The following is a 27,296-nucleotide window of genomic DNA, read 5'->3' on the forward strand; positions in this document are numbered from 1 at the left end:
AGGAGCAAGGTGAGGGGGGTGCTATTTTGTCCCTCCACCCTGCTGGATTTTAATGACGAAGGGGTAAGTTTTCAATGGTTATAGGCGTCTTACCTAGGGGCCTGTTTATGAGATTGCACTAATGTTGTACTAGCGTGCGTTGTCACGTGCTAACATGCATCGAACCTGAATCACCAATGCTGTTTCCCATTTGATGTCTTTTTTGGGGGGTGGGGGAAGCTTCGAGCCTGATATTCGAAAGATGTAGGCAACCTCTGTAAGACGTTAGGAACCTCGATCTGGACCAAGAAAGAATTCCTCTCCCTCTGCTGGGTGGAGTCGGGGGAGGGGCCAGTTCTGGGGAGAGACGTTAAGGCGCTCACCATTGTACTTCCAGGGCTGGGAGCCTAGCTTAGGATCCAAAGGTTGGGAGAATCGATGGCAAACCTAAATTCAGCCCAAAATTAGGGTCCCCGGAAGTCAGCTGAGTATTGGTGTCTAAGGGGCATTTTTTTTTTCCTGTCTGTGGGGGAAAATGCTTGGTGAATAGGTCCCTAAATTGTGCACCTAAGAGAAAAACCTAAATTTTGCCTTGATCATCCTCTATCAAGCTTCTGGCGAACGGGTTCTGTTGCGATAGTAAGTTAGGGCACACTGAGATAAATTTCCTAATGACTTGCGTTCATGCGTTACCGCAGTTTGATAAGTGGCCTCCTTAGGGAGCTAATCGGCCACTTTGAAAACTGAGCAGGTTGTGCTACTAAAAGTGAGCCCCTGAAAAGTGGGAGGCGCTCATGGAAGGGGGCGGGGCTGGAAAGTTTTATCACCCGGAGCGGTTTCTCGGCACTGGGCATCTAACTTGGGAACCTCAATATGGGTGAATGAATTGCAGACCTAAATGTATGGGGCCCAAGCTTAAGATATATTTTCAGCTGAAAATTTAGACACCTATGTTTAGCTGAAAATTCACCTAAATTTAGGAACCCCGAATCTTAGCTGCCTAATTGAAACGCCAAGCGGTTGTTGGAAATTAACACCTAATTGTTCTTGCAACGATTTCCACGATTTCGTTATTGGGGTGGGGGTTAATTTTAAAACTGCCCTCCTGGGTGCAAAGTCTGTGGCTACTTTATGCTCCTTGCCAAAACATATCTGAGATCCACCTGAGGTGTCTACTTTCCCTTTGAAAATCACACCCCCCCCTCCCGAGCCAAAGCCGTTTACAGCTGCTACTGTGTACACGTAGCACTTCCCCGAAAAATGTATGCGCGGGCTTCTGAAAATTCAAAAGCGTGTGCGTTTCTCCGAATCCCGCCCACGAGAATGCCTCTTGACGCGAGCGTAAATAAGCCCCCGTGGCGCCCTGCGTGCTTATTTTTAGCCATGTGGCGGGCGATCAGTTTAAAAAAAAAACAACAAACAAACCTGAAAACCAGATCACATGTGCGAGCAAAGCATTGTTTTACCCAAGCGAAGTGACTTTTCAGATTCCCGCTTTGTATGCTTATCCCACCCTTTTGTTAAACTTTGCTGCCTCTGTGCTGGCGGGAAGCCCGAGGTCCTGCCGCTCCAGTAAGGCCCCTCCATAATAACTTCCAAAAGTTGCTCCCCTCCTCCTGGATGAGTGAAGCCCAGACCCCCCCCCCCCCCCCCCGTGTCTGCAGCCAGCTCGCAAGGGCAGCGGGGGTGACGCGTGTTCTTAAAACTCTGAGCCGCGTCTTGCGCGTCTTAACCTTTCACGCCTGCGCTAGCCCAGGGATGCTTGTGCTTTATCCACTGCAGGGGGGCCTCTTCTGTGGGCAAAGCGACTTTGGGGGGGGTGCTGAAAAGTGCAGGTAACCAGCGAAACTAGAGAAGCACATACGAACCTGAACGCAATGCTGACCTGAGGTCGGGTGCACTAGCTGACGATTTTCCAGTTGTGGCGACCCCCGGAGGCTGTTCCTAAATATCTCTCCGCAGACGATTATCAGTCAAAGTGAGAACGCAAATCTCTCCCCTCAGGTGTTGCCTTGTCTAGAGGGGAACAGGGTTTCTTTTCCCGGTTAGCTCACTGTGTGGTAGTCTCGGAGGCGTGTTTTTAATTTCTGCTCTGGCTAGGAGCAGCCTCTTTAGGGGGGCGTTCGGTGACTTGGATCTGTGCACGTTGCACAAGACACAGCTGACGCTTCTCTTCCCCTCTTCTGTCCCTCTGCCAGGAAGACAGCGACCCACCGGTGAACGAAAGCTTGAGCATCGAAAACACTCTGTGGGCCAGCACAGTCGTTGCTTCAGGTAAGAGAAACAAGGGATTATTTTTTTTTTTGGTTGTTGTTGGGGATGGGAGCATGTTAACAATTTTATTCCAAATCCTATTTGTAATTGAAATAATCGTGTCTGTCACTTGGGGGAATTACTGTTGCAGTGAGGTTTTTTTTTTTCCGATTGTCTTAACACCTCTGGGGATTTGAATTGACGTATAATTACCTCTTGGACATTTATAGCCGAGGAGGAATTGGAATTCGGATGGCCTTTGGCCATGTCCTGGATAACCAGCGCCGGAATTGTCCTTGATGATTGCTGACATTGACGTTCTAATCTGTTGCAGAAATTAGGTCGAAGCAGCCGAAAAGACAGGGTAGGCCTCACCGCTGGACATGATCTGTCAGAAGGAACACATTCTCCCTGATTCCCAGAGAAAGCGGGTTTCTCCCTAACCTGAGTGTTTGTTTGTTTTTTTTTGTGTCGAGGTTCACCGAGAAGAGCCTTGTAAAAAAAAAAAACATCTAAATTTGGCTGACTTAAAACACTCGCCAAATTGAAATGTCCCGCTCCAAGACTGGCTGGCACTAAAATGGCACAAACGGGAGAGCAATGATTGCGGTGAAAAGGCGTTTTCTCTGGGAGACGGGGGTCTGGGGCCAAGCATGGGAACCCTGGTTTCCTTGCTCCTCAGCCCTCTGCCGTGTGATAGGTTCAAATTGTGGGTGACGGTGAGGGAGCAGAGTGGGTACCGGGAAGAAATCCCTACTTTACGGAGAGATGATTTTTTTTTTTCCTTTAGGACAGGTAATACTTTTTTCAAGGCGGGTATGTAACACTACAGAGCAGCATTAAATGCCTCTGTTGGGAAGAAGAGGCGGTTGACATGCGTCTTTGGCCAACCTTCGGATCAAATAGTGCTTAGAGTGGCGACGACAGCCTTTAAAGACAGCTTTTTGAACAGTGGCAAAAAAATCTGGTATCGGTGTAGGCTTTAGTTGAACCCCCTAAGACCAATGGTCGGGTCAGCGGAAAGCAGAATCTGTATCTAGCTGACATAGATCCAAGAGTCAGGACAGTAGGAGTGTACTGTGTGACCCAGACATCATCCAGATAAGGAGTCATGTTTTTAAATTTGCTGTTGCTTTTGCCTCCAAGCAGCACTATCTCCAAGTTAACTTGAGCTGCATTACATGCAACTGAGATTTATTTTTTTGTAACACAGCTAACATTTGGGTGGCTGCACAGAGCTGGGGTTTTTTTTTTTTTGTTTTTTTTAAAAGAATGTTGGGATTTAAATGTTCTTGCACCAAATATTGCTTGAAAAGGAGTATAAGATAGATAAAATCTGGAATAAACACTAAAAGCTACTTGTCTTCATAATGGTCTAAAGACCACCAGACCAGTGAAGTTCAGTCCCTAGCACAGGTCTCTGATACAAAAGCAGAAATGCTTGGTAGCGGCTTCTCATTGGGAGGTCTGTCGTTAATGAGCCACTTAACCCATTTAGCCTGCCTCACCTACGGAAGCCATTGTAGTCCAAAAGAATAGCATTACATGGGGTTTTGGGGATTAGTGTGCGTTAAAGTACAAGTGGCAGGAGGGGATCCATAGGTCTGCCGTGGTTATCTGTCCCGCCCTCTCCTCCAGGCCTAAGGGAGGGGATCCCCAGTTAGCTGGTTTCAGGGGAGAGGATCCTCGACTGGCCATATCTCCTTCCCTCCTCCAGATCTGATGGAGGGGGGAGGGGGGGATCCCTGTCTGGAGGTGGCTGCTTTCTTCTTTGGACTAGGATGGGGGGAGGGATTCTCCCGAAGCTGCTGGATGACGTTACTGTCTACTGAGTGAGGTGACCAGCTTTTCAGCAGCACTGCAAACGTCACAGCAGGCTTCCAGTTTTATAAAATCACGAGTTTTCACCAAAACTATGGGGCTTACTCTTTTTTGAAATGACACCTAAATGTCCGGAGCAATGGGGGGGGGAGCGCCTGAGGATCATGTCCGCGTAGGGGAAAAGTAAGGTTGCCGTTAGCATACGGAGCGTTTCAGTGCAAGCAGAACAGCTGAACCTGCTGAATGACTGTTTTTTACCATTTCGTGGCTGTCTAATTGTTGTATTTGATTGTTAAGGTACCGTTGTAGGCCTGGTCCTGTACACCGGCAGAGAACAGCGAAGCGTAATGAATGCCTCGAACCCACGGAGTAAGGTACTGCTTGCCACAAGTGCACGTTTCCTTTGAAAGATTGCTAGGAGCACGTATAATTGCGGGCAGCACTTTTGAGTAATTGCAGAGCCCATATTTGAGCGCTTGCCGTGATCTTAGTTTTTGGATCCTCCTTGGTCTCCTATGAGCCCGGTCGGGAAACAGGCAAGGTGCGCGGAGCGCTCCGCCTCCATGAAAAATGAACTGAGCAGGTTCAGCAGGCTGATTCCAGGGCTTCACGCACACACAGAAAGCTCCAGGCATGGCTGAAGATTTCTGGCTGCAAGAACTGTTGTTTTTTTTTTTTTATAGGTACAATAATCCCGGAAAATACCAAGCACGAACAGAGTTCTGAGTAGGGCTGTGCAGGTGCAGCAAACAACTTCAGAAGGCTTGGCTTGCTGCATAGCGTGCGGTGATCACGCTTTTTGCCCTTTCCGTAGCTCTGCAGCAGGTTCTGCAGTTGTTACAGGCCATTTCCTACTAAACGTCTTAAGGGGAAAATGTCCATGGAATTACGGAAGCAATCCAGAGTGAATAGGACCCTAAACCTCTGTTTCATGAGATTCTCCTTACCTCAGTCATTTGCCAAGGTTGTCACTGAAAGTCAGGACGTGGCCGTTTCATGAGCAGCTGTTGTTTTCCGCGCTATTTCTATGTACTTTGTATTAAGACAAGAAAGTGAAAAGTCAGCAGCTGAGCCATCCGTTGCAGTTTGGCTGCGAATGTCAAATACGCAAGAAGATAACTTTCAAACAAATACGCTTGCTTGGTCGCGAGCAGATCCACGCAAGTATTTTATAAGCCACGTATGTGATATATATATATGTGGGTTTTATAAACATGCGTATCTCTGCCCCGCAGCGCGTACATGTATGTTTGTGAATATATGCAGCGCATCGAAACCGCGTACGTAAAGGAGGACTTGACTTGCATGAATGGACCAATTTTAAAACGTGAGCACGTGAATGAGATTAACCAGTTTATCAGTTAGTCCAGCTGTTTGCCCAGTCCTCCTGACTTCCGGGGGTCTTCAGCCTGAGCTCCCACCCAGTCGGGGCTTCACAATAAGCACATTAAATATCGCCTATGCCAGACAATTAGCAGGTGTGAAAATACGCAAGTAACTTGACAGATGTGTGCCTGTTAAGTGTTGACCGGGTCCCAGAATGCCCCTAGATGGCCTTTTTACAAGCATGTGTGTAAATGAAAGTGAAAATATGCATATGTTCAACTTTTATTAATAGGGAATACGCGAGCAGAGGCTATGTATTCATTTATATGCTAATTTTTACATGTGCAACACTTTTGAAAATTCACCCCTTAGTTGTAAATGGCTTTAAGCTTCTACCTATGAACCAACAAAAATATTCAAGAGCTTGGTAAAGTATAGAGCAACACTGAAACTCCAAGAAGAGGTCAGCTTTCAGAGGGATCTAGCCAGCTAAATAAGGACATAGCCAGTAAAACCCAAAGCCTTTGAAAAAAACGGACTAGGGCTGAGCAGCTGAAATTTAGCAACCTAGATTTACCAGGCAATTAAATGTAGTGGACCAGAGATGTGACTGGGTGAGCAGTTAGCACTGGTTTTCAGGGCTAGGCAGGTAGGTTTTTACTGGGTAATTCTGAGCATGCTAACAGCAAGCCTTCTGACCAGCTAAGGGACTGATTCATAAGGCATTTCTCCCATTCTGGGTCTATGGGAAAAGGCCGTGATGAATCAGGCCCTGAGGTTACGTTTACTTAGCTGGTTGTCTTTAGTGAGCTTCTGCACTTAAGTGATTATTTTTGTTTAGCTGGCTAGCTATAATTAGCCGGCTATGTTCAGGTGATCAGTGGAGAGCTCCTAGATTTAGCTGGAATAGATTTAGGGTGGCTTTCTGCTGAAGATCTGGCTGGCAAGGTTCAGCTAAAAATCCACTCAAACGTAGCTGGCTAAAATCTAACCGGCCGAGTGAGGCGCTCAGCTACTGCTGAACACGGACCCCCTGAGAGTCCTTCCTCAAATGAGGCATAACGATGAGTGAATGAAGAAGCTCGGACCATGACCTGGCACAGCAGGACGGCCGAGCAGGTGACGGTCTTAAAACCCTACTCGGAGCAACCCGACAAGGTGAATACCAGACCTGTTGTTGGCTCTTCCTCAGTGTTATCCCCGTGTCTTTTTTGTCACGCGTTCTACACGTGTGGGACTTAGCTTTCCGCTTTTCAAGTGATTTGTGTTTTCTCTTTCTCTCTCTCTCAGATCGGCTTGTTTGATTTGGAAGTGAACTGCCTGACGAAAATCCTCTTCAGCGCTTTGGTCATAGTCTCCCTGGTGATGGTGGCCCTTCAGCACTTCGCGGGCCGCTGGTACCTGCAGATCATCCGCTTCCTTGTGCTCTTCTCAAACATTATTCCCATTAGGTGAGCAGGGTGTGCCGGTTTGTGTTTCTCAGAGGACAGAAGTCGCTCTTGCCCAGCGTGGATGCCACCTGCATTTCTAGTTTTCGGATGTATATGTTATTATTAATAATAAATCTACTTTCTAACCGCACAGGGACAGGAGTCTTTCCGTTGACAGCTCCTCTGATTTCTAGTTAGGCTTTTGTCTTTATCTTACACCTCTCTATCTGGCTACTCCTTTGTTCCTTGCCTCCTACCCTCCTAGCCCATATCCCTTCATAGTGGAGTCCAGGTGCGTGCAAACTGATCAGGATATGAAATGGCTTTTTGCAAATGAAAAGCAAGAATCGGAGGCTTTTTGTAATTCTTTTTGGATTTTGCTGCTGGGTTTTGTTTTTTTTTCCTTTTGCCTTAACCTACCTGCCATGAAAGATCAAATGGTACAGTGACCCCTCTTGTGGATGGAAAAGCAATAAGTAGCTTTCCTTGTTTGAATGGGGCAGCGGATACTTATTTATTTATTTATTTATTTATTTTTGTCTTTTATATACCGATCTTCTTGCATTTGATACAAATCAAACCGGTTTACAGTGAAACAAAAAAGGCTTGCCCTTGAGCAATTACATAGAACAAGAAACATCTAATTGTACTCTGCTGATAGCAGAGTACAATTTGAACAGGTTTTTAAAAAAAGAGACCTGTTCAAATTGTACTCTGTTATTAGCCTTCCTGTAAATACTGTATATAGCCCTTCTGTAATTAATTTCCTGTTTACCTCTCAAAGTTGATGTTCCCTTTCCTTCATCTTACTGCACTATGTATTTACTCCCTCCTTCCCCCCCTCCCTGTTAATTGTATTTTCAATCTTTCAGTTACAATGTAAACCGGTATGATGTTTGCATACTAATACCGGTATATAAAAGTTTTAAATAAATTAAATAAATCTAAAAACAACTTTGATTAACATCTCAAAAAACCGACTTTGAGTAACAAGGAATATGCATGAAATAATAGCGAGAGCAAAGATTAGAGTATTATAGCACTAAGGAAAGAAACTAGGCGTTGGATAGTCTAAAACAGTTTGGGTAGGTTGCCAGGGGGGAGAAACGGAATGAATGAAGGAGAGCAAAGAGCTTGAAAAGGAGATGTGAAAAAGGCCGGACCAGCAGGGATCAGTGGTCCTTGTCGAGGGAAACAGGGTGAGAAAATGAAAAGGAGAGTGGGTCTGAGAGCAAATTACAACAGGATATACTTAAGAGGGGAAATTGGAAGAGTCTGTGTAGGCTGAGATGAGAAAGTAGTTGGTTAACAAGAGGGCTCTGGAAATGCTAGGCTGAATAACCATGTTTTGAGTGTTTTCTTGAAAGAGATTGGACAGGGGTCTTGTCTGAGATCCGGTGGGAGAGAGTTCCATTGAGTAGGTCCTGCTGTGGAAAGGGCCCTATTCCTTAGAGAAGTTCTAGATTGTGGTACGAGCAGGGTGCCTTGGTATGCTCTTATCGGTCTGGAGGAGTTGTTGGTGTGGAACTGGAAGGTGAGATCCAGTGGCGCTAGGTTGTTTTAAGTTTTTGTGCATGATGGTTAGGACTTTGTAGAGGAGCCAGTGGAGGTTGTAGAGGATTGGCTGAGCCAATCTTACTTGCCAATCTTACTTGCGTAAGAATCGGACTTGGCTCAGCCTTCACTCCAAAAACTGCAGCTGCTATGTCAGCGACCAGCGCTCTTAACCTCCCTAGTTAGGGATGTGCATTCGTTTGAAATGAAATAGGAAGTGTCTGTGAAGTTTTCAAAACAAAGAAAAATCAATGAAATATAGTTGGTTTAACTTCTATTTTATTTTGAAAATTAAAGAAAGAAAACAGAATAACCCTCTGAAGCATTCCAGAGACTTCCCCAAGGCCTACTGGGCTTCTCCAGAGCCATCCTGGGGTCCTCCCTAGGACCAACAAACCAGGACCTCCAATTCTGCCCCCTCCCCCAGACAAAACCTGGCCTCCCCAGGCTCCCATGCACCACCACCTCCTCCTCTCCAAAAAAAAAAAAAAAAAAAAGTCCCTGGGGCCGAGAACCACCCCAGCTCTTGCTTTACCCCATCCGCGGAGGTCCAGGGGGGCAGGGGGAATGCCCACTCAACGTCCTACTCCCAGGTCTTCCAAATTACAATGGTGGTGGTCAGTCCTGAGACCTATGCCAAAGTGTGACGTGAAATGGCGCCTTCTCGGGCCTGGCCCGGCACCACTTTCTTTTTCCCATGCATACGTGGCAAGGAAATAATCTATAAAAAGGAAAAAGATTAGCCTGGATCTGAGTTGGCAGGCTAAATGATTCTGATATGGACCTTGATAGAATGCTTAGTGCCTGCATGGTTATTAGATGTTTCCCACCTGCTTCAGGTTATACGTACGTAATTTGCAGGTGGCTGTATCGTTTTAAATGTCATTGATTCTCACGTATAGTTTATTGCCACGTCATCCTGCCGGTGCAACACTTGTTCTGGTTTATATTGTTTTCTTGTACGTTGTGGCTACATTGTGCGGAAATTTTCTACTCTTTCAATAATAATTTTGCATTAGAAATGCTAGGAAAGAGGGAGGCAGAGGGCAGAGCTCCCAGGTGTCTGACAGACCGCGCCAGTAAGAATGTTTCTAGATTCGTCGGAACGCGGCAGCCCTTCAACACCGCTGGGAACCCCTGCCGCCACCCTAAAGTGTAGGGAAGTGTGCATCCAGGGCTCTCTTTCCTCTCTCTCTGCCATTCTCTCTCACGCGCCCCCCCCCCCCCCCCTTGATCATCTGCTGGCGGGGGCCTGGCTTCTCCTCCAGTGGCTCTCTTTTTAGTGGCATGGCACCGGACGGCCTCTTCTGCTGGCCAGGACCTGGGAACCCTGCTAGCCTTTGCACCGCTGCATGTGGCAAATAAAATCATCCTTCATGAGCCAGACCCGTGAACCATGGGAAGAAAAAGTGTAGGCAGGCTGTGGAAAAATGAGCTCCACGGTCCAGCTAAAGGCCTGAGGCCCCCTGCCTTTCAGGAACAGAAGAATTCACCCTCATTATTGCATAAGAACTCCATTAAAAAAAAAAAAAAAAGCATAAATTATGGCAGTTCTTGAGTTCCCTTCTGCTCATATTGACGTTTTTTACATAGATTTTTTGGTAGCTAAAGTGCGCCATATTTATGATGGCGGCTTACAGAAGCTTGTAGGGAGAATAGTCGTCTTGCTGTTTTGTATGGTGTGGATTTTTAAATCTGTTCTCTCCGTCCTTTTTTCTACCTTTTTCCAGTTTGCGGGTGAACCTAGACATGGGAAAGATTGTCTACAGCTTGATGATCCGCAGGGATTCCAAAATTCCAGGCACCGTGGTCCGAGCGAGCACCATCCCGGAACAGCTAGGAAGGATTTCCTATTTACTAACGGATAAAACAGGTAAGCTAATACCTTAGCACATTTATTTATTTATTCGTTTTTATATACCGACATTTCGTAATCATAAAATACATAAAATTCTTAGCAAAACATCTAAAATCCAATTAGAAAAAAAAAAGTTAGTGACAAAATCATGGAACTTGATTATAATATCTGACATTAGAAATTAAGAGAATGCTTGCTTTTAACTCCTTTCTTAAATGTTCTAATATTCGGATCAAGCCTTAAATTTTGCGGTAAGGCGTTCCATAATTGTGGCCCAGCCGTTTGATTATAGCTCTGTCTCTCTCACATGGTTTCAGGCATTAATTATTTGTCTCATGAAAGGGTTTTTTTTTGTTTGTTTCTAATTTTGTATGGTCTTAGATTAGGGAAGGGCACACTTTTTTGACCCGAGTTCTCCTTGGGGATCTGGCTGGTGATGAGATTCCCCCCTCCTCCCCACTTTCTCTTTCCCCATCTTCCCCTCCACCTAAATATCTGAGAAGCAAGGTGGTCCCCTTCTTGGAAGTCTGAAGGGCTAAATTATATGACTGCTGGCCCTCTAATCTCACTTCATTGCTGCAGCTGGATTGAAATAAGGGGTGAAGCTAGCGCGTTGAAAGTGCGCGTCCAAACGCGTGTTAACCGGGCGCTCCGCTGGAGCGCATATCGGCCTGTTAGTGGGCAGTGTCCTATTGTAGATTGCCAACTGGTTAAAAAATGGAAAACAGAGTAGGGCTAAATGGTAAATTTTCCCACTGGAAAAAGCTGAATAGTAGTGTGCCCCAGGGATCTGTTCTGGGACACTGTCTTTTAATATATTTATAAAGTACCTGGAAATAGAAACAATAAATGAGGTGATCAAATTTGCTAATGACACAAAATGATTCAAAGTTGTTAAATCGCAAGAGGATTTTGAGAAATTGCAAGAGGACCTTACAAAACTGGGAGACTGGGCATGCAAATGAAATTTAATGTAGACAAGTGCAAAGTTATGCACTCAGGGAACAATAACCCAAATAATAGTTACATAATGCAAGGTTGCACAGTAGGAGTGACCACTCAGGAAAAGGATCTGGTGTCATCACTGAAAATACGTTGAAATCTTCTGTTCAGTGTGCAGCAGTAGCCAAGAAAGCAAACAGAATGCTAGGGATTATTAGGAAAGGAATGGAGAATAAACAGAGAATATCATAATGCCTCTGTATCACTCCATGGTGCGACCTCTTCTTGAGTATTGGGTGCAGTTCTGGTCACCCCATCTGAAAAAAGATATAGCAGAATTAGAAAAGGTACAGAGAAGGGCGACCAAGATGATAAAGGGGATGGAATGGATCCCCTATGAGGAAATACTAAAGAGGTTAGGACTCTTCAGCTTGGAGAAGAGACGGCTGAGGGAGGGATATGATAGAGGTCTATAAAATAATGAGTGGAATGGAACGAGTAAATGTTAATCAGTTGTTTACTCTTTCAAAAAATGCAAAGACCAGGGGACACGCAAAGAAGTTAATGCGTAACGTAAAACTGATAAGAGAAAATATTTTTTTACTCAACGCATAATTAAGCTCTGGAATCTGTTGGCAGAGGATTTGGTGAAAGCTATTAGTTTAGCTGCGTTGAAAATGGTTTGGAAAAGTTCTTGGGATAAACAGCTTGGAATCTACCTACCCCTTGATCCTGCCAGGTACTTGTGACCAGGATACCGACCCAGTATGGCAACTCTTATGTTCATATAACATACAAGAGAAAAATCAATGGAAAAGTTATTTTTTTCCACTGGTTTTTTTTTCTTTTGTTATAACATTGAAATCCCCGGGAAAAATAAAACAAAAACAGAAAATGAAGGTCCCTGCACATAGCACAGTAAGGATTTTGATAAAATCATTCTTTTCTGCAGAACATTTTAATGGCAGTACAAGCCGAGTGCCTTAGAGTGAGCCATTTTCTTGGAGGATGTAACGTGGCCAGTGGATCATGCCACTTAAACACACAGAACAAAAGGGTCAGCACATCTAATGCAATGGGAACTAGTTGGTCTTCCTTCCATCAGGCCTATGAGAGAGAAAAGCAAAGAGGTCATCTTTACCTTTCCTACTCTGCAAAATCGTGAACTTTTTTTTTCTGTACAAATGTCTTATCCGGCAGGGACTCTAACGCAGAACGAGATGGTCTTCAAACGTCTTCACCTTGGAACAGTGGCCTACGGACTGGATTCAATGGACGAAGTGCAGAGCCACATATTCAGTACATACACGCAGGTAAAATGCCCCACGCCTCCCTGAGGGGGGTTTGGAGTATAATAATGTGAATTACGATGTGCAGTTAGACGTGGGCGAGCAGGAGCACCATTTCATTTTCCTCCTCCTCCTCTGAGTGCCTCTCTCGCTCTCCGCGTATTTACCTTTTCCCAGGCCCAGTCAGTGCCTCCGTCTCTCCTCTTCCATTCCGACCAGCCCTGCTTTCAGATGATTTTTTTTTTTACCTTGTGCACAGAGCAGGAGAAGCTTTTTAGAAATGATTTGCAGTTAACAAATTTGTTGTGATGGCTTTCATTTCTGCAAATAGAAGGGAACAGCCCAATTTTGCATCATCTCAAGTGAAAATCGGCAACCTTCATGCCTTTGCAAATCTCCTGATTAAATTTAGCACAAACTGTGATCTGATAACCGGACAGATGCAGTGCTCAGTTATTTATGGAGAGCAACTCTGCAAACCTTTGATTAAAATGCTATTGGGAGGCTCCAAGTTGCAAGTGAAAGAGGCGAGAACGTGCTGTTTGTCTGGACCTCTGTTTTGTTTTTAGACTCATTTATAGTTTTTAAACGAGAGCTCTCTCTTGTAAATGGCAAGACTCATATGGAAGTTGATAAGGGAGAAGTACTGGGTAATTTGTGGGTTTAGGAGTCTGAACCGGAAGTCTTGAGATTACCGCCTCTGTGATTGTGTTCTAGAACATTCTATGCTCCGCGCCCCTCCCCCTTTTCTGTTTCCTTAGCTCTAATTGGGTAGCATTTTAATACTAATAATAATCTAATAATATGGAGACTTGGAGGCTTGAACATTGTTAGGTAATGTCACTGCAAAATGTGTTACTTTAGGATTATTCGGGCATAGTCTGAGATTAGTTGTTGCATGGTTTCTAAATCTTTACAAAGCACGCTCCCTTAAATGCAGAGATCTTGGCATTCCAAAAGGTTCAGTTCGTCATAATTGAAAACATTTGCAAGCAGTGCTTCATTGAAACTGTAGTTCTGATTCATTGCTCTAATTACTGTTACCATGCATTGCCCTTTGGCCTGGAAGTGAAGCTTTGTGTCCTCTTGACACAGAAGGTTAGTGGAGCAGGAAGTCGGATCACTCCATGCCCCCTCTCTGACCAGTATAATTTAGTAATTGTGTAATTACCTGAGAAGCTGATACTATTTTTAGTATTAAAATTAAATGTAAGCTTTATGTGCCCTGCTCTGACGAGCATCTGTTTTCTGCCGTGTTCTGCTTGTGTGTACGAAGCCCCGGTTTATTCTGAAGTATCAGGTCACTTCCCATTCTTCAGTGAAATGTTAATTGCCCTCACAATATTGGAACTTTCTGTAAACAAGTGGAGGCAAAACCAGACATCAAATGGGGGTTTATGGCATTGCCCCCAGGGAGTAAACTGGGCAGACTCAGTGGGTCTTATGAGCTAAATCTGAATGGGATTGGGTTTCTGTGCATGTGTTCTGCAGCAAAGTTACAGCAGTTCCTTTTTTTTTTTTTTTTTTTTAATATTAGAAACATTTTAAAGACTGCCCTCAACCTAGTTGTCTCAAAAACTGGCCAAGTTGAAATACCTCCCTCAGCTCATGTCCCCACCTTCCCTTCCTGCAGCGGTTTAGTACTAAAGCTGTATTCCTCCATTAGATTCTGTGTGTAGCACTATATTATATTTTTTGCACTATGGAGGGAATTTTGAGAGAGTTAAGCACCCCAATCGCTCATATAAAAGTAGCATAAATGCGTGTGCACGCATCTATGATATTTTATAAACCTCAACAGTAAGCATGTACTTGTATTGTCGCTCCTAATTTTAATGGGGAGGGGGGGGGAGTGCAGTCCAGGGGCATTCTTTGCAGGGGGGGGGGAGGGGCAGGTCCTGAAGTAAACACACAAGTTGCTATTTTAGAAGAGGCAAACACACCCAGGTTACCCCAGCTAATTGGCCCCTGTGGTGTTTTGGTAGGAGGTAAGTCAGCTGGTTGGCGGTTCAGGGTGACAGTTCTGAAAAGTATGCATTTTCAGAACTGTGCAGCCTGCTTCCGTGTTTGATTCTGTGCTCTTACATATAATTTGTTAGCTATTTTAGGCATAAAACATATACACGTATTTTTCTATTCAAATTGATAGAAAAATGTGTACGTGTTCCTGCATTATCAATATCCTCACATACATATGGGGCAGACGCATGCTGTATTTTATATGCTGTGCGGCTCCCACCACACAGTATATAATACTGGCATAAATCTTACAGGCCCGCTTCCGTATACAAATTGCGTACCGCGACCGGTTTGAAAGTTGTGTTCCTTATGTACCCAGCAGGATAGAGACTGCATTTCAACCTAAAGGTAACCACTAAGTTGAAGGGGCTTTAATTCACCAGGCCAGTGTATGACATTTATATAGTTTTATACCCCAGGGGGGGACACTATACGTATAACTATGGATGGAGCTATGTTGTCCAGAGAACTTCGCTCTCGATGTCTCATCGGAGAAGAGCTCGGAAGGGCCGCTCTGGTAGCTCAGTGCAGTGCTGTGCAAGGAGCCGAGGCGTTGGATTCCCAGCACGGGTCTTCTGCCCCCTCAAGCCTGCCAGTGCCGGAGGAGGCTGCAGATCATAGTGCTGCAGCCACCGGAGGAAAGAAGTCGTCACCATCATCATTGCACAATGCTGACATCTGGTGGCTGGATTTTAGGTCCCATAATTTCAGGGTTCCAGAAGGAGCCCTGGTGCCATGCCCCCACCCACCCAACCCCAGCTGAGGGCTGTTACTGCAGTGCCCGGAGTAAAGGGGGGGGAGGGAGCTGGAAGGGGATTTAAAATGGAGAGGGGGGGGGGAGGGGCGGATTACCCGGCCAGTTGCAAACAAAGGCCCACGGTGCCAGGTCCCAGCCCTGCTTCTGATTCAGCCGTAATCCCAGAGGAGCAAGAGGAAACCGAGCAGGATTATTATATTTACTGAATTTATAAATCGCCTAGCAAACATTTCTCTGTGATGAACAAGTTTACGTATAAAATCAATTATGTTAAAACAGTAAAAACCAGAAATAATCTAAAATAAAGTTGAACTGCGTAGGAAGAAACGGGAAGATTCAGGAGCGCGTACCGCATGGCGTGGCGCCGCTTTTCTGCTCTTTCCTAGAAATACGTTACGATGCTACCAAATTGTGCTGGAGCATTTAAACGCCACTGACTTTCTGTCTGTTGTGTCGCGGTGCGACTGGAAACGCCTCTCTGCCAGCTCCCAAGAGTTCTCCGTCGCCCTGGGTCTCACCCAGCACTTTTCGCTTTTCCTGAAGACCTGGGGGTAGTGTTGGTGGCCAAACCTTGCGACTCTGTTGGTGACGTCTAGAGGGAGTCCTTCCACAGAGAATATACCGTTCAGCAGACACGCTGCACGCTGTCCATCCCACATTATTCTTTACTTCATTTTTTTTTTCCCTGTTAATTTCCTGCAACTACGATGCCAGGAAATAGTTTGCAATTTTGCTTCGTGAACGTTTTTTTGTTTTTTTTTTCCTGCCTCTGGCACATTTAGAAGTGTGGATGAGGATTTGTTAGCCCTAGTCTCTGAAGACTGCTTGAGGCGGCAGATTACACCCTTTGCGCACTCATGCTGACGTCGTTTCAGTACTTTTTTAGTTTATTGTAGTACCTGTGATGCTTTTATAGTTCTGAGAGTATTTCTCTTTGTTTCTTGCTTTATTTTGGATATAAAGGGAGAGAGTCTGCTTGGCATTTTATTTTTGGTCACAAATAGAAGTGTGGCAGTCTTTAGTTTTGGTATCCGATCTCAATTCTGCTAAATAAAGGTAAAAGGCAGTTATTTTGCATGGCATCTCCTTACTTCGTTCCGTGCTCTTCGGCACATTTTTATTTATTTTTATATTTCACTTTTCGGTGGCAAGGCCTTGGGAAGTTGAAGCGCATTTTCCTTTCTTGGCCTATCACTTCACCTTTTGAAGTGCTGCAAGCTTAATTAGGGATAAGAGGTCCGGATTAGACCAGTAACTATAATCCCCCTCCATTCTATAACCATTCCCCCCCCATCCCCCCCCCCCCCCACCATAAACATCAGAGATACATCAGTCAGGCAAGGGTTAAGTCTCACCCAGCTGTAATTGGGTTTATTGACATGGGATGGCCAGGCCTGAGAAACAAGATAGGAGAGTAGAGAGTATTCTATCCTACGGATGATACAATATCGTGATCATCTGCACTCCATGTGATGCCTTCACTAGCCCCTGGTCTTGCTGGGAAAAGTCTGAGTCATTGTCCCTTCCTTGGTCCTTCTCCTCTTTTTTTTATGTGGACAGAATGGTGTAATTTCTTGGCAGTTAGAAGGGCAGTGTCCTGTACTTTGGGGCTATAGAAATCAACAGGAGCCTATGCAGTAGGCGGTGAAGGGCTGAAGTGTGCTGCCTAGAAAAGGGACCTTGATGTGGTAGTGTCAGATGATCTCACGGCAACAAAATGGTGTGGTAAAGTGGTGACCCAGAACCAGGAGGATGCTTGGATGCCCAGGGAGAGAGGTGTGACCAGTAGAAAAAGAGTGGTGGTAATGCTTCTTTCCAGGTCATTGATGAGGTCTCACGTGGAGTGCTGTGTCCAGTTCTGGAGGCCATATCTCAGAAAGGATGTTGATAGGCTAGAGATGATCCAGCGAAAGGCCAGTGTAGGACTGTATCAAAAGCCCTATGAGTTGTCACTGAAGGAACTTAATATATATACTAGGGATGTGCATTTGTTGGGCCATTTGTTGTAGCCGTATGCACATAAGAGCATGAGCCTTGCCATACTGGGTCAGACCAAAGGTCCCTCAGGCCCAGTACCCCGTTACCAACAGTGGCCAATTCAGGTCACAAGTACCTGGCAGGATCCCAAGGGTTGACAGATTCCAAGCTGCTTATTCCAAGAATAAGCAGTGGATTTCTGCAACTCCACCTTAATAATGGTTAATGGACGTTTCCTCCAGGAACTTGTCCAAACCTTTTTAAACGCAGCTTCACTAATAGTTTTCACCACATCCTCTGGCAACGAATTCCAGAGCTTAATTATGCGTTGAGTAAAAAACTATTTTCTCTTATTAGTTTTAAATATATTACCCAGTAACTTCATTGTGTGTCCCCTAATCTTTGTATTTTTCAAAAGAGTAAACAACTGATTAGCGTTTACTCGTTTCATGCCACTCATTATTTTATAGACCTCTATCATATCTCCTCTCAGCCCTCTCTTCTCCAAGCTGGAGTCCTAACCTCTTCAGCCTTTCTTCATAGGGGAATTATTCCATCCTCTTTATCATTTTGGTCGCCCTTCTCTGTACTTTTTCTAATTCTGCCCTATCTTTCTTGAGATGTGATGACCGGAACAGAACCCAATACTCAAGATGAGGTTGCACCACGGAGCAATACAGGGGCATTATGATATTCTCTGTTTTATTCTCCATTCCTGTCCTAATAATCCCCAGCATTCTATTTGCTTTCTTGGCTGCTGCTGCACACTGAGCAGAAGATTTCAACGTGTTATCAACGATGACACCTAGATCCTTTTCCTGAGTGGTCACTCCTAATGTGGAACCTTGCATTTTGTAGCTATAATTTGGGTTACTCTTCTGTAAGTGCATCACTTTGCACTTGTCCACATTAAATTTCATTTGCCATTTGCAAGCCCAGTCTCCCAGTTTTGCAATGTTGTCTTGCAATTTGTCACAATCCTCTTGTGATTTAACAACTTTGAATAATTTTGTGTCATCGGCATATTTCATCATCTCACTTGTTGTACCCATTTCCAGTTCATTTATAAATATATTAAAAAGCATCGGTCCCAGAACAGATCCCTGGGGATCTCCACTATTCAACTTTTTCCATTGGGAAAATGTATCATTTAGCCCTACTCTCTGTTTTCTACCTTTTAAACAGTTGGCAGTCCACAATAGGACACTGCTCCTTAGGCCACAACATTTTAATTTCCTACGAAGTCTCTCATGAGGGACTTTGTCAAATACTTTCTGGAAATCCAGTTACACGGTACCAACTGGCTCATCTTTATCCACATGTGGTCTGACCCAGTATGGCATATCTTATGTTATCTATTTACGCCCTCAAAAAATGTAGCAAATTGATTTAGCCAAGGAAAGTCTTGCCTCACCAATGTTTGCTTATCTATATGTTCAGAAATGTTATTCTTTATGATAGCTTCTACCATTTTGCCTGGCACAGATGTCAGACTCATTGGTCTGTAATTTCCTGGATCACCTCTTGATCCCTTTTTAAAAATTGACAGATGTATGAGATGCACCTAAGAAAAGATGTACGCATGCATTATTTTTAGCAAGTTATGCGCATACCATATATCCGTTAGCTATGCTTGAATGGCCCAACGAATGCATATCCCAAATGTATACGCTAGAAGAGAGGTGGCTCAGGAGGCTATGATGCAGGCATTTAAATACCTGAAAGGTATCAATGCACAGAAAGCCAAACTTTATCAATGGAAAGGAAGCTGTAGAACTAGGGGTCAAAATCCGAAGGTCCAAGGGGAGGGTGTGTGTAGATTCAGAAAGAATGTCAGGAGGTATTGTTTTCACAGAGGAAGGTGGTGGATTCCTGAAATGCCTTCCCAGGGAAGGTGTTGATGACAAGGACAGTGACAGACTTCAAAAAAGCCTGGGATAAAGACGGAAGATCCCTAGTGGCAAGAGAACGGTAACAAAGCATTGGGCACTGGGCAGCCTTCACAGAGTAACAGCTGCAGCTCAAGGCAGCAGTGATTATGGCTGCACTGTGCTTCCTGGAAGGCACGGGGTAACCTGCACGGAGTGGCACTTGCAACCCTAAAAGGGGGGGATACAACACGCTTGGGGATTAGGATCCATGTGAGGATTTGAATCTGTTTTGGCTAGATGTGCATAAACTTCCTTCTGGGCAGACTAGATGAATCTTTTTGGTTGTTATCGATGTTCATTTCCTATGATACTAAGTTCTCCATGTTTAGGGGGTTTTTTTTGTTTTTTTTTTAGCCATCGCAGGATCCACCTGCCCTTAAAGGTCCAACGCTGGCTACCAAAGTGCGGAAAACCATGGGGAGCCGAGTTCATGAGGCAGTGAAAGCGATTGCCCTGTGCCATAATGTCACCCCTGTCTATGAGTCCAACGGGGTGACCGACCAGGCAGAAGCTGAGAAGCAGTATGAAGATTCCTGCCGGGTGTACCAGGCGTCCAGTCCCGACGAGGTAAGCCCTTATTGTGGAGACGACATTGTTACTACTTTTTATTTCTCTGTTTATACAAGTGGGATTATAAAGTTGCATGACAAATCTTTACCAGATCCATGACATGATTCGTTCAGTGCAATAATAAAAAATTCGTTCAGTGCAATAATAAAGCTCTACTTTACTTCAATCTGCACCCATGCTTATTAAGTCTTTTTAATTCTGACTTTGTTGATTGTTATTTATTTATTTGTTTTTTGTAATAATCTAATAATTTTATTTGTGATTTGTAATTTTATAATTTTATAATTTGAAATTTTAATTTCTAAGTTGTCCTCAGCTCTATCTATAAGTTCTCAGCGTTATCAATAAGTTCTCATGATGTTAGACATGTTATTTGTACCCTCTTGTTCGACAGAATGTTCGATGTAATTTCCAACTTTGGTTCTATGTAAACCGACGTGATATGTACCAGTACATGAACATCGGTATATAAAAGCGCTTAAATAAATAAATAAACAAATAATGCTAATAGGATATTGATGAATGGGGTATCCAGGCCTGGTCATTTTATATTGCTTTTCACTTGAAAATATTTATTTGATTATAAAAATTGCCGTATCAGTGAATAGTTTACTTCTGGATAGTACCATGCCTTCAGTAAAATCATATCCTTTCCCAGGAAGCATTAGATTTCAAGCAAAAGTATTTTATTGCAGCTAAATGTGAGTCTGTCAGGCTTAGTTGTTGTAATGGCTGGAATTATTAAAGGTGTCCAGGAAATTCTACCAATCATGTGTTTATGCTCTGGGCTTATCTTGGAACTCGGAACATTTCTGGTTTGCTTCTCTGTTGCCCCTGCTTTTCTCCTTGAACACATAATGACATCACACTAATTAAAATCATTTTAAAAGCTTTACTTTTTAATCAGGTTTCGTTCTCCTTCCCTCGCGTTGACCGAGAATATTGACAGGTTGTATGTTTCCAGGCCCTGGCAGGGAAAAGAGGCTTTCAAAGAGGACAATTTTTTATGTCATTTACGTGGGTTTTAAAAAAAAAAAAAGTTTTACTCGCGTAAATCGGCCATCAGAAGATCACCGCCCATCGAGGAGCCTGAAAGGTCAGCGTGGTGTTATACAGCCTGCGTGCTTTCAGCCACGTCAAAAGGAGATGTCCCCCGGGGGGAGGAAAATAACTCGCATAGATTGCATTTTCAACTCCATGTGCTTTGCTTTCCATTGGATGAAAAAAATAGTACCTGTGGGGGGAAAAAAAACAGAGTTGGGGGGGGGGGGCAAATGTCCACGCGTCCATTGCACCCACAGCACGTCGCAAAGCAAAACTTGCACGTAGAAAGTCTCTGCCGACGTCGTCCCAGAAGGCTTTGTTTGAAGGTTGCCCGCAAGCAGCAGTGAAAATCACTGCTGCTTGCTAGGACAGAGGTAGGGGTCACACATTTACAAATGACCACCCCCCAAGTTCGATATTCATCGTTAAGATGGTTCTTAAATTTGATATTATTTTAAAGAAAGCGATACTCTTCAGTCACTCAAATAGGCATATGGCATAGTAGCGCTAGAGATCGTGGTAATTCATACTCAAAAATGTCTATGGATCCATAGCTCCAAAACTTGATACTTGGCTGTAATAAAAAAACACCTTCTGGTGAATGCAAGCTACTTGCAGAGGGGCTGGGTTCTGATATTGTTTTAGATCTGAATAGCTCCCTTTAGCCGATGACCAAAGAAAGACGTCTTTTCTTCTGGCACTGTGGAATTCCGATTATTGTGGGTTTAAGATGGGGCAAGGTCACCCAAGTGTTGCGGAGGTCAGAGGGAGCCAGCAGATTGAGTTCTAAGAATGCATCGCTGTCACTTAATGAATTGTACTGATGCCGGATGATCTATGAAACTCTCTCATTTTCCCCGATTTGCTAAATCATCTTTTTCCTGAAGGGGGCTGGGAATCCGATCTCCCCTCGCCGGGCAGAGCCAAATTACGGTGAAATCACAGGAAAGGTATCCCTTGCTGACCCAAAACAAATAATGTAGCACTTTGTGATGGATGAGAGAGAAGCACAAAAGGTATGCTCAGTGGACAGAAAAGTTCAAAGGCCAGAGGCTGCAGTAAAAGCTTTACTTTTATAAAAGCAAAAAAGGTGCAATTTCCTGGTTTATTTATACATTTTTTAAATTAGTGTGTGCATGGGTTTATTTTTTATTTATTTATTTTTTTATATTATTATTTTTTAACCTTTCCAGGCTTACCCCTCATTTTCTGTCCATAATTTCGGGAAGATGTCCCCGCTTATGTTTTGAGCAGCAAGTGCATAAACCACTTTCAGGGACAATATTTTGTTACCTTGCTGAAGGAATCTTACCTTGAGGGGGTCTCAAAGATACAAGCAGAGCATCTACAGTCTGGGGCAGAAGAAGCTTTTTGCAAAAGACAAGGAATGGAGCCAGTGCGATGGCTTGGCACGGACATGGGCTTAGAGACGCGTCGCCATCATGATCTTAGCCCCCCCCCCGAGGATTCCCAGCTCAGGGGATGGAAGGGGGAGGAGATCCCACCCAGCCCTTGGCATTGCAGGAGGAAGCATTTATCCATCCGATGCCGTGTGTGTGTGTAGAAAGGAAGGCAGTACTTAGTGGGCAAACACCACCTCCGAATGCGAAATTAATGGGAACCCATGCAGAGTCTATTACCCTTAGGAGGGAGTCTACACTTTAGCAGGGCCACGTGTAATATCAAGAAAAATGAGCACTCGGTCCGACCGAACACTGACACAGGCCGATGCAGTAAGGGCGCGCTCGGCAGAACGCGCCCTCGGTTGCGCACACGTATTTTGTGCGCCAACGTTACTGCTGATGCAGAAATGAATTTCGTGCGCCAAAAAAAACGTGCAAGCAACAGTGTGTGGAGGTAACTTTCCGAAGGATTTTACGGGCATAAATGAACTGTTGAAAATGTATTGCTGCAATAAATGTTTAGATGGGGAATACCTTTGAAAATTCACTCCTGTGCAATGATGTTGGCGCCCTCGCATGGAAATCCCATGCTAATGACGGCTTTGGCTATTAGCTCCCAATGCAGAGAAGTTGCTGTGGCCTACCTCCCGTTTCCTTAGCGCCGGAAACGTAATTCCTAGTCTGAGGTGGCATAAGATTTCCAAGGCTCATGTTGGTCCAGGGACGGAAGCTGGAGCTTTGGCGCCAGGACCTGTAGTCGGGATTTTATATGCAGGAAAACATGCACATAAATTATATTTTCTGCACATATATCGTGTTCCGTGTGCATTTTCTGGTCTGTGCGCATTTTTTTTATAAAGCTCGATGCATTAGCATGCCAGCAGCGACAGCATTGGAAGTTACAAAAAAACAAAGTTAGCTTGCGTGTTAAGAGAGCGTGCACTGAATTTCTTTAAGCGCACAGCTATTTGCAGCAGCCCCAGAGTTTGCTCAGTGAAAGGCCGAAGGCCAGCAATGCTTTCCACTCCGTGCAAAAATTAATTTTCCATGAAAGAAGAGGCTGAGAATGTTTATCTGCTGTTGTACCTTACCTCAGCATCAGGGGCAGGGTAAGAAAGACAAAATAAATAATACTTTGTGCTGACTGTCTTTTTTTTTTTTATTTTTTTTTTATATTCTTTATTTATCATCTTTTTAAGAATATACAAACAAAACATTTGTATCGGAAAATTCAGAGACATTTAGGAAATAAACAATAAGATAATTTTTTCAAAATACATGAAAATAACATAATATCCAGTCTCTTAGTACTTAGGAAATATTGGAGAGAAAGGAAATATTCAAGGAGTACACACGATATCAATCAAATTTTATGTCCTTCTTCGCACCTAATTTTCCATTGTCCCAACATTCTCATCGGATAGTCTCCTTCTAGACAAAAAAGCCCTCAATTGATCTGGTAGGAAGAAAATATATATGTTCCTGGACAGCTTGATAATGCACTTGCACGGGTACCTCAATTTGAAGCTAGCCCCCAGTGCTATAGTCTCAGGTCTCATCTGTAGGAAGTCCTTTCTACGCTGCTGAGTAGATCTTGACAAATCCGGGTAAACACGAATGAGTCCACCACAGAATAATGTAGAAATATTTTTAAAATAATTCCTCATTATCTTAGAGACATCACTTTCTTCATAAAATGAAACAAAAAGAACAGCACGATCTATTATTTCTATATTGGAATTTTCAAGGTAATCGGTCAGATTTTGAAATCCAGACCCTTGTTGGGGAACTGTTAGAGGAGTGCTTGTTCTATTTGGAAGAAAAAATATTTTTTTTACAGGTGGTATCTCTTGCTGGGGAATCTTCAGGGCTTCCAAAATATATTTCTTGAATGATAGCAGAGGGATTTCCCCCATTATAATCGGGAAATTCAAGAATCTCAAATTTAAATGTCTTACATGATTCTCAATAGACTCCAGCCTTCTCAGTGTGGAAATCCTTTCAGATATTATTGAAGCATTTGTGTTTTGGAGGCTTTTAATATCATCCGTTATTTGTTTAATGGAGTTACCTTGTTCAGTAAATTTCTCTTTCGAGCAACCCAAATTTAGTGGAAATATTTTCAAGTTGTAGGGCTTGATTATCTAGTTTAACCGACATTCCGCTCATGAGATCCCAGATATTCTCCAGGGTAATTTTCGCCGGCTTAGTAAATTGCTGGATGAGAGATTTTCTTACCCCACTTCCTGCTTCTTCGTCTGGCTCCCCCGTTGTCCTGGAGGTGGACGCCGCCATTTCCCCCTCACTACCTGGCGTCTCAGCCACGCGAGACTGCAGGATTCCTCTGGGGTCACCGGCCTCGAGGGCGTCTTCTGGGCCACCCCGCTGAGTTGTCCTCACCTCTTGGGTACGTTTCTCAGCGCCTCCGGCACCCTCGAGGGGCAAAGCTCGCGCCGGCGTTTTGGGATCCGGGGGGGTTAGTGAGAGTTCCCCGGGAGAATATGGCTCTCCTCTCGCCACAACTCCAATGGGGCTGACCTCCCCCACTCCTGGTGCGACCGCGGCGAGGTCTGTCATTAGCCGTTGTCCGGTTGCAAGGTCTGGGTCGGGTGGAAATACCCGGACCTTGCCCTTTCTTTTGTGAGGCATTTGGGATAAAAAATATCGCTAGAAAGCTTAATACAGGTAATGAGAAATGCGGAGCTCACGGCTATGCTCCCGCTCCGGACGCCATCTTGTTTTCTCTCTCAGCCTGTCTTTTTATTTATTATTTTTTTTTTAAACCAGCCTGGAAAGTTGCACTAAAAGGCTGAGCCACAAATACAATTCTTTAAATTGGGTGCAGTTGGTGGTTGATGGTAAATATAGGTGGAGCTGCCATTCGCTGTCTGTGTTTTCTCAGAGCTGTGGATTTGTTTTTTGGTTTGTTTTTTTTTAATTTGAGCTGTCCAGTTTTTCTGATCCTTCTGGGGAAAGGCGTTGCTCACCCAGAACCTCATGCTTTGTGCCGGACTTTGCTTCTGCAGTGGACAGGAGGCAGGGATGCTCTGTAGTTTCTGCGTTGTATTCAATGGCGCCGGGCTGCTGGCGTGATCGTGAAGCAAACCTCTAGGCGTAATCCCTCCCACTTCGGTTAAATAGAAGCCACTGCTGTTCCTACCGGGTGCCTCTGTTGCACCTTTTAAAGCCGTATTGACTGTCAGGATAGCACCGTTCATTCCGAGATCCATTATTAAATTACCTTGCTTTGTTTTTATGTTACATTTTGGGGGTAATTTTTGAAAGGACTGACGTGAATAAATCCCCAGCCTGGGCGTGTAAATCTGCGGTTTGAAAATCAGCTGGGGGCCTGTGTGGATATTTGTTGGCGTTTCCCACGTGTTGTACGCGCACTGTGCAGAGAGGGGGCAGGCTTGGGTTGGATTTGGCACTTGTATTGTTTTTATTTAATTAAAAAAGTATGCGGGGGAGTTACCCTGCACCAGTTACTCCTGCTTGGAGCAGGTAATTCGTGTGCGCATTCGTGTCAGTAAGCCGGAGGCTTTTCAAAACGAATTTATGAGCGTAAATTCGCTTCGAAATCCTCTGTAAACTCTGTGCGTATTTACAATATATGCGCAGGCTTTTCCGGCATCTGGGCTGTTTGAAACGTCATCTCTTCAGGTCTTAGTCATACAATTTTAATCCTGCTTTAGGTGTTGTGTTTTGGCTTTTATTACTCTTGTTATTTTATGACTTGTATACTGCCTGGAGCAGTGGTTCTGGTAAGACAGCTTATAAATTGAATAAATAACCACAACAAAAAACTAAACAAGTAAACCAGAATCTTTCCTTACCTGGAAAACAAATCGGGGTCTCTGGTTTCTGATCTATTATCCAGAAAACCAAACCAAAACTTCTCTTATCCAAAAACTGGTTGGCTTCCCATAATTTTTTTATCTGGAAAAATTCCCATTATCCAGAAAAGTCCATGCTTTGGAATGGCCTTGGTCCCAACCATTCCAGATAAATGGTTCCCAGCCGGGGTACCCCAAGGTTGATCTCTATCTCCCGTGCTATTCAGTATTTACTTATCCCCATTGTGGGATTTGATGACAACACTGGGAGTCCCGTGCGATATGCACTCGAACAATAAACAGCTTTATGTCCTCAATACCCCAGCGGTTAAGATTCAGGTCAGAGGACAGTTATATCAGCAGTTCTCAACCGGTGTGTCGCCAAGCACCAGCTGGTGTGTCGCAGCTCCCGGTGTCCCACAGCCCCAGTTATACTTCCCTTTACCTGCCCCCACGGGCCAATCGGAAGCCTCCTTCCTTTTTCTTGGCCCCGCGGGCCAATCGGAAGCCTCTTCCCTTTTTCCTGCCAGTGGGAGGAGGAAGCTGCTGATTGGCCAGTGGGGCATCTCACAGCCTGGGGGTGAGGTGGTTTGAAGGGGGCTGGGAGGAGTGGCAGTGTCTAGGCCCATGGCAGCGAAGAAGCCCCACCCTGTGGCCGCCACGGGCTGGAAATGCTGAAATTAAATACAGCGGCGAGCCACAAAGAAAAGAGGCCAGCTGCGCCAGGATTTCCGGCTTACAAAGCGGCAGGGAACCACGATAGAGTAGGAATTCCCAAAAGCGGCAGTGAGTCGCAAGCATGAAGAGGCCGGTTGCTCTGGGGATTCCCCCCCCCCCCCCCCAAGCAACAGTGAGCGCGGCAAAGCCGCGATTTAAAGTAAAAGTGGCACTCAGCCATGCTGATTACAGGTGGGGCAATTGGAGCTCCCAGCGGCCGTAAAAGCAGGCAGATGGAGGACCGCGGAAGCCTAGGGATATCCAGACAGCCAGAAGAAAGGCTTGAGTGCTGTGGCATATTTTTCTAAAATGTTTGCTGCTTCAGTGCGGTTGAGAAGGCAGCAGCAGCAGCACTGGGAAATCTACCACTGCGAAATTAAAGGGGAACACAGCATCGGGGCTCTAAGCAAAGTGTGTGTGAGAGACAGAGACTGGGCAGGGAGGTGACTGGGGTCTTTGTGTGAGACAGAGACTGGTCGTAGAGTTTAATTAGTGTGTGTGTGAGTGGCTTGTGGGCCCTAAAGAAGAGGCCCGTGAGGACAGAGCTTCAGCAGCCGCTGCTTCTCCTGGTATGTGCTTTCAAGTGAAAG

General features: G+C 44.6%; 1 protein-coding gene across 3 annotated transcripts in view; it reads left to right on the plus strand.

Annotated features, from left to right (window-relative positions):
- The window catches only part of ATP9A (ATPase phospholipid transporting 9A (putative)), a 178,649-nt gene that overhangs the window by 49,304 nt on the left and 102,049 nt on the right, over positions 1–27,296 (plus strand). For all 3 annotated transcript variants that reach the window (XM_029611231.1, XM_029611229.1, XM_029611230.1), the window contains exons 9-14: positions 2,178–2,253; positions 4,351–4,427; positions 6,670–6,830; positions 10,094–10,236; positions 12,364–12,476; positions 19,491–19,703. In XM_029611231.1, the coding sequence (XP_029467091.1) occupies positions 2,178–2,253; positions 4,351–4,427; positions 6,670–6,830; positions 10,094–10,236; positions 12,364–12,476; positions 19,491–19,703 (783 nt within the window). The remainder of the gene's footprint in view (positions 1–2,177; positions 2,254–4,350; positions 4,428–6,669; positions 6,831–10,093; positions 10,237–12,363; positions 12,477–19,490; positions 19,704–27,296) is intronic.

This window comes from Rhinatrema bivittatum, chromosome 8 (genome assembly GCF_901001135.1).
Source record: "Rhinatrema bivittatum chromosome 8, aRhiBiv1.1, whole genome shotgun sequence".
Taxonomy (NCBI): Eukaryota; Metazoa; Chordata; class Amphibia; order Gymnophiona; family Rhinatrematidae; genus Rhinatrema; species Rhinatrema bivittatum.